Source organism: Labrus bergylta, chromosome 15 (assembly GCF_963930695.1).
Source record: "Labrus bergylta chromosome 15, fLabBer1.1, whole genome shotgun sequence".
Taxonomy (NCBI): domain Eukaryota; kingdom Metazoa; phylum Chordata; class Actinopteri; order Labriformes; family Labridae; genus Labrus; species Labrus bergylta.
In genome coordinates, this window is record NC_089209.1 from 835,242 (window position 1) to 840,241 (window position 5,000).

General features: G+C 45.8%; 2 protein-coding genes across 2 annotated transcripts in view; one reads left to right on the forward strand and one right to left on the reverse strand.

The window, feature by feature from the left end:
• The window catches only part of ahsa1a (AHA1, activator of heat shock protein ATPase homolog 1a), a 5,243-nt gene extending 3,667 nt beyond the window's left edge, over positions 1-1,576 (forward strand). The window contains exons 7-9 of the mRNA XM_065963577.1: positions 107-208; positions 775-826; positions 939-1,576. Coding sequence (XP_065819649.1) covers positions 107-208; positions 775-826; positions 939-1,096 — 312 coding nt within the window. The 3' untranslated portion in view covers positions 1,097-1,576. The remainder of the gene's footprint in view (positions 1-106; positions 209-774; positions 827-938) is intronic.
• Positions 1,431-5,000, reverse strand: part of brf1b (BRF1 RNA polymerase III transcription initiation factor subunit b) — a 28,550-nt gene continuing 24,980 nt past the window's right edge. Inside the window, exons 14-19 of the mRNA XM_020658960.3 lie at positions 4,962-5,000; positions 4,821-4,873; positions 4,396-4,673; positions 4,262-4,313; positions 3,927-4,104; positions 1,431-1,984 (exon numbers count right to left, since the gene is read on the reverse strand). The exon at positions 4,962-5,000 is cut by the window's right edge and continues 43 nt beyond it. Coding sequence (XP_020514616.1) covers positions 1,953-1,984; positions 3,927-4,104; positions 4,262-4,313; positions 4,396-4,673; positions 4,821-4,873; positions 4,962-5,000 — 632 coding nt within the window. The 3' untranslated portion in view covers positions 1,431-1,952. The remainder of the gene's footprint in view (positions 1,985-3,926; positions 4,105-4,261; positions 4,314-4,395; positions 4,674-4,820; positions 4,874-4,961) is intronic.

Consider the following 5,000-nt stretch of genomic DNA (forward strand, 5'->3'; position numbering starts at 1 on the left):
AGGATAAAACCAGACTGGACTGGGTACAAAGCAGGACTGGGAATGGCCAAACTCATACCAGCCAAAAGTCCTTTGATATGTCAGCTGACTGTTCCTGTCTCTGCAGTTTGTTCAGGTGTTTACACGGTCAGCAGCGACAGTGGACGGGCGTCGTGGTGGGAGGTTCCAGCTGTTAGATGGGAGCATCAGTGGAGAGTTCACACAGCTGGTGAGGTCACAGCTTCCCATCCAATAGAGTGCTGCAGGGATGACGAACCCGGAAGTTAGCATTGCACTGGTTCCACTCGACAAAAAGCCTACGGGGTTTTTTCTAGAGTCAATGCTCACACAGGTCACCATGTGGTGACCTGTGTGTCCAAACGGCCGTGTGGGGGGGGCGCCTTAAAAGCGCCTACCTTCTCTGGTCCAAACAAATCCAGAGCATTCAGGAGCAGAATCTAAAGTTAGAAGGAGGACATACTGGCTGCTGCATTGTTGTCAGAGAAGTCAGCACTTCAACATAGCATGTTTCCTTAATGATCATATAGTAAGATACCTTTATCATCTCACTCGCTACACATCTCACTGATTGGACCTTTAAGCTTGGGTTTACCACAGACCTTATTATAGGCATTTAAACTCAATCAAATACCCCATACACTTTGAGATGATGAAACTGGAAGTGCTAAAACTCTAATTCACTTCCGGGTTCAGGACTCATTACTACAGCACTCTATTACTGTCTGATGAGCTGTCACATCGCCATGGTAACCAGACTTCTACTCATCCTTGCAGGTACCGGACCAGAGGATCGAGATGAGGTGGCGTTTCAGGACGTGGCCCAGCGGTACAGCTTCCTTTAATTACGAGTTCAAATGCGGGCTCTGTTTTTAGAGCCCTGTGTTGTGTTCAGGGACACTCCGAATTCTGAGTCTTGTTTGTTGTTGTCTGTTCATCAGAGCATTACGCCACCATCATCCTAGAGCTGGAGGACCGGGGAGACGAGACCGATCTGAGGATGGAGTGTCGAGGGGTTCCTGCAGGGGAGGAGGACACCACCAGAGAGGGCTGGACCCGGTTCTACTTCCAGGCCATCAAACAGACGTTTGGATACTGAGACGGTGGATCTTTAAACCCTGGATAATGACTGACAGGCTGAGAGGCTGTAGAGCTCTGAACCCAGGAGCTCGACTGACAGGCTGACTGAGCGTGAACTAGACCTGTGGAGTCCCTCAAGGGGGAGTCCTGGGGCCTCTGGTCTGGTTTTTAAAGAAGTACTCTGGTTTCTCTCAATCAGGATCACATCAGTTTAATCCTCATGAATCTCTTGAGACAGGCAAAGGTTAGCTGAGCTTAGCATAAATACTTGAATGTGCTCGTGTGTTATGAAAGATTAGTTTACACCAGAACTTAAGACACAACAAAGACACAAGAAGCCGGACTACAGGAGGGTTGATGAAGAAACACTTTTACTTCAGTTACTTTTTTCTCTTTTGTTATGAGTTTATCATTATTTGTTGTACATTTCATCGTAAAAAAAAAAAACAAACACAAAGTTACACAAAGTAAATAAAAACATGAACACTTGGTTTGCAAAGTTTTGTTTTCCAGAAGTTTTTCATCTTTTCTGTTCTGAAGGTTTCATTGACATTTTACAGGAATGTGAAATTTCATTTCTACAATCAAACACAACACGATGATAGAAAAATAAACAAACAAGTAAAATCTACAACTTTTCTACTTTACAATATAAACAACACGGGAAGCTTAGTGTGATCAAATCCATACAAATATCAGTGATCAGTTTAAGAAGTTAAAAATGGTTGGAAGAGAAGGATGTGAAAGCAGACTTCAGTTTCATCAAAGTGAAGCTGTTGACGGTGAGACTGATCGATCACTGATATTGGTTATTGATCATCCTTAGCGGAGCTGCCTCATTAACGGACGGAGAGTTCATCAGCTGGTTGTCAGGGTTAGAAGACTTCCTCCTCCTCACAGCCGTAATCTGAAACAATCAATCAATCAATCAATCAATCAATCAATGAGTCAAACAATTAACCAATAAACAAAGAAACAAGCAAACCAATGAACCAATCAACATAAAGAACAACCAACCATGACCTTACTTATAGTTATATTATCTACAAAGACCCGACATTAATCCATCCTGAGCACTAAGCAACATTTAGCAAAGTTACAGTGACGAGGAAGAACTTCCTTTAAAACCACAACCAACCAACCAAAACCACCTGTAGACCAACCACAACCACCTGTAGACCAACCAAAACCATCTGTAGACCACCCAAACCAACCTGTAGACCAACCAAAACCACCACTCACCCAAAACCACCTGTAGACCAACCAAAACCACCTGTAGACCAACCAAATCAACCTGTAGACCAACCAAAACCACCACCCACCCAAAACCACCTGTAGACCAACCAAAACCACCTGTAGACCAACCAAATCAACCTGTAGACCAACCAAATCAACCTGTAGACCAACCAAAACCACCACCCACCCAAAACCACCTGTAGACCAACCAAAACCACCTGTAGACCAACCAAATCAACCTGTAGACCAACCAAATCAACCTGTAGACCAACAAAAACCACCACCCACCCAAAACCACCTGTAGACCAACCAAAACCACCTGTAGACCAACCAAATCAACCTGTAGACCAACCAAATCAACCTGTAGACCAACCAAATCAACCTGTAGACCAACCAAATCAACCTGTAGACCAACCAAAACCACCACCCACCCAAAACCACCTGTAGACCAACCAAAACCACCTGTAGACCAACCAAATCAACCTGTAGACCAACCAAAACCACCACCCACCCAAAACCACCTGTAGACCAACCAAAACCACCACCCACCCAAAACCACTTGTAGACCAACCAAATCCACCTGTAGACCAACCAAATCAACCTGTAGATGACCAAATCCACCTGTAGACCAACCAAAACCACCTGTAGTCCAACCAAAACCACCACCCTCCCAAAACCATCTGTAGACCAACCAAATCCACCTGAAGACCAACCAAATCCACCTGTAGACCAACCAAAACCACCTGTAGACCAACCAAAACCACCACCCACCCAAAACTACCTGTAGACCAACCAAAACCACCACCCATGCAAAACCACCTGTAGACTGTCATGGAAATATAATGTTTCTGATGTGCTAAAATAAGCTGTTTGTGACATTTACAAAAATACTGTACACACCTGGCCCCCGCATGTCCGGTTCTACAGAGGCCTCCACATTAACTTCTGTTTTTATAAGAAAACATCTGCATGAACTTCTGCCTTTCTTTGAACTTAGACACAGACTCAGACTATGTTTAGCATTAAACTCTTCAATCTGTCCTTACACTCTGTAGTTTTGCTCCTTCTACTTGCAAGAGAATTAAACTTAGCAAAGACTACTGCTTGACTCAAGATCTTTTATTCAAACAAACTCTTGTTTACAGAAATGTCCATTACAAGACCAACAAAAACCACCACTCACCCAATCAAGCAAGCAACCAACCAAACAAACCAACCAACCCCCACCCCCCCCAAAAAACCCAAACCACCTCACCACCCTACCAACCAAACAAATCACCCAACCCCCACCCCCCCAAAAAACCCAAACCACCTCACCACCCTACCAACCAAACAAACCACCCAACCCCCACCCCCCCCAAAAAACCCAAACCACCTCACCACCCTACCAATCAAACAAACCACCCAACCCCCTGCCCCCCCCCAAAAACCCAACCACCTTACCACCCTACCAACCCACCAATGAACAAATCCAACACACAAACCAACAACCCAGCAAACCCATCAGTGCTCCAAGACGATGGAGTCAGGTTGGATTTGGGATGTGTTTAAAAAGTCTGTGTTAATAAAGTTATGTCAGACAACAGGAAGTGTCTCTGATGACCATCACTAACCTCCTACGAGCTGCAGAGCGGATACACACTCCTCCTCCACCTCCACCTCCTCCTCCTCCTCTTCTTCCCTCTCCTCCCTCGTGGTGATTGGGGTCTCTGTGATGGCGCTTGTTTCTGGTTCAGGGTCCAGGTCCGTTTCAGCTGTTGTTTCTGTTGTCACGGTAACCAGTGGTTCTTCCTGTGACACACAGTGAGTATAAAGAACGAGATCATTAGTCCCTCTGTGTACCTGAACAGAGGAGGCGGGGTTTACCTTACAAACCCACCTGTACCTGCCTCTCAAATCGCTAACCGCTAATCCTGCATCAGAGCACAGAGATCACCTGGTTGCTCACCTGGACAGCTGTTTTCTTCTTCTTTGGTGTGGAGGATATAAGGAGGCGGACCCTGAAATAGAATGAATCTGAGGAGTTATCTATCATGTTTATGGATTATAAAGAGTATAAATAGATTTCTAGATGAGTAGTACCTCTTCCCCATGATGCTAGCGTTAGCAGCGAGGTCTCTGTTAGCATCGCTGGCCTTCCTGCGGCGGCGGCGGTTGAGTCGTTTGCGTGTGTCGGGGGCTTCGCTGGGGGGTCTGCTAGGACTGCTGCCCCCCCCACTTCCTGTCCCTCTGCTGTTGAGGTCTCTGAGGACGTCGTAGTTGATCTTACTGGAGATCTTTTTCTTCTCCAACATCCTCTCGATCGCCTCGCCCGCCGTCGTGGCTTCCGTCTGCTCTTTCTTCTTCTTGGACTTCTTGGGCTGCAAACAGACACGATTCAATCACAACTTTTTTTTACATCCAAATTCAGCTCAATCAAACTTTGATCTGAAGCATTGCTGGTACTGAGCCCAGGTCAGTCCCTGCACACCAGGATGGGAGACCCTGTTCGTTACAGTCACACTCACCTTCTCTTTGTAGGTGCCCTGTTCCTTCTCCTTCTTTATCCGCTCCTCCTTCTCTGAAATCCGTGAAAGTAAAACTGATTCAATGTTCTTAAAACACACAAAGTAAAGGTGATGATGATGATGATGATGAGTCTTCCTCACCTTTCTGCTCCTTCAGGTATTCTGCGTTCTGTTTCATCC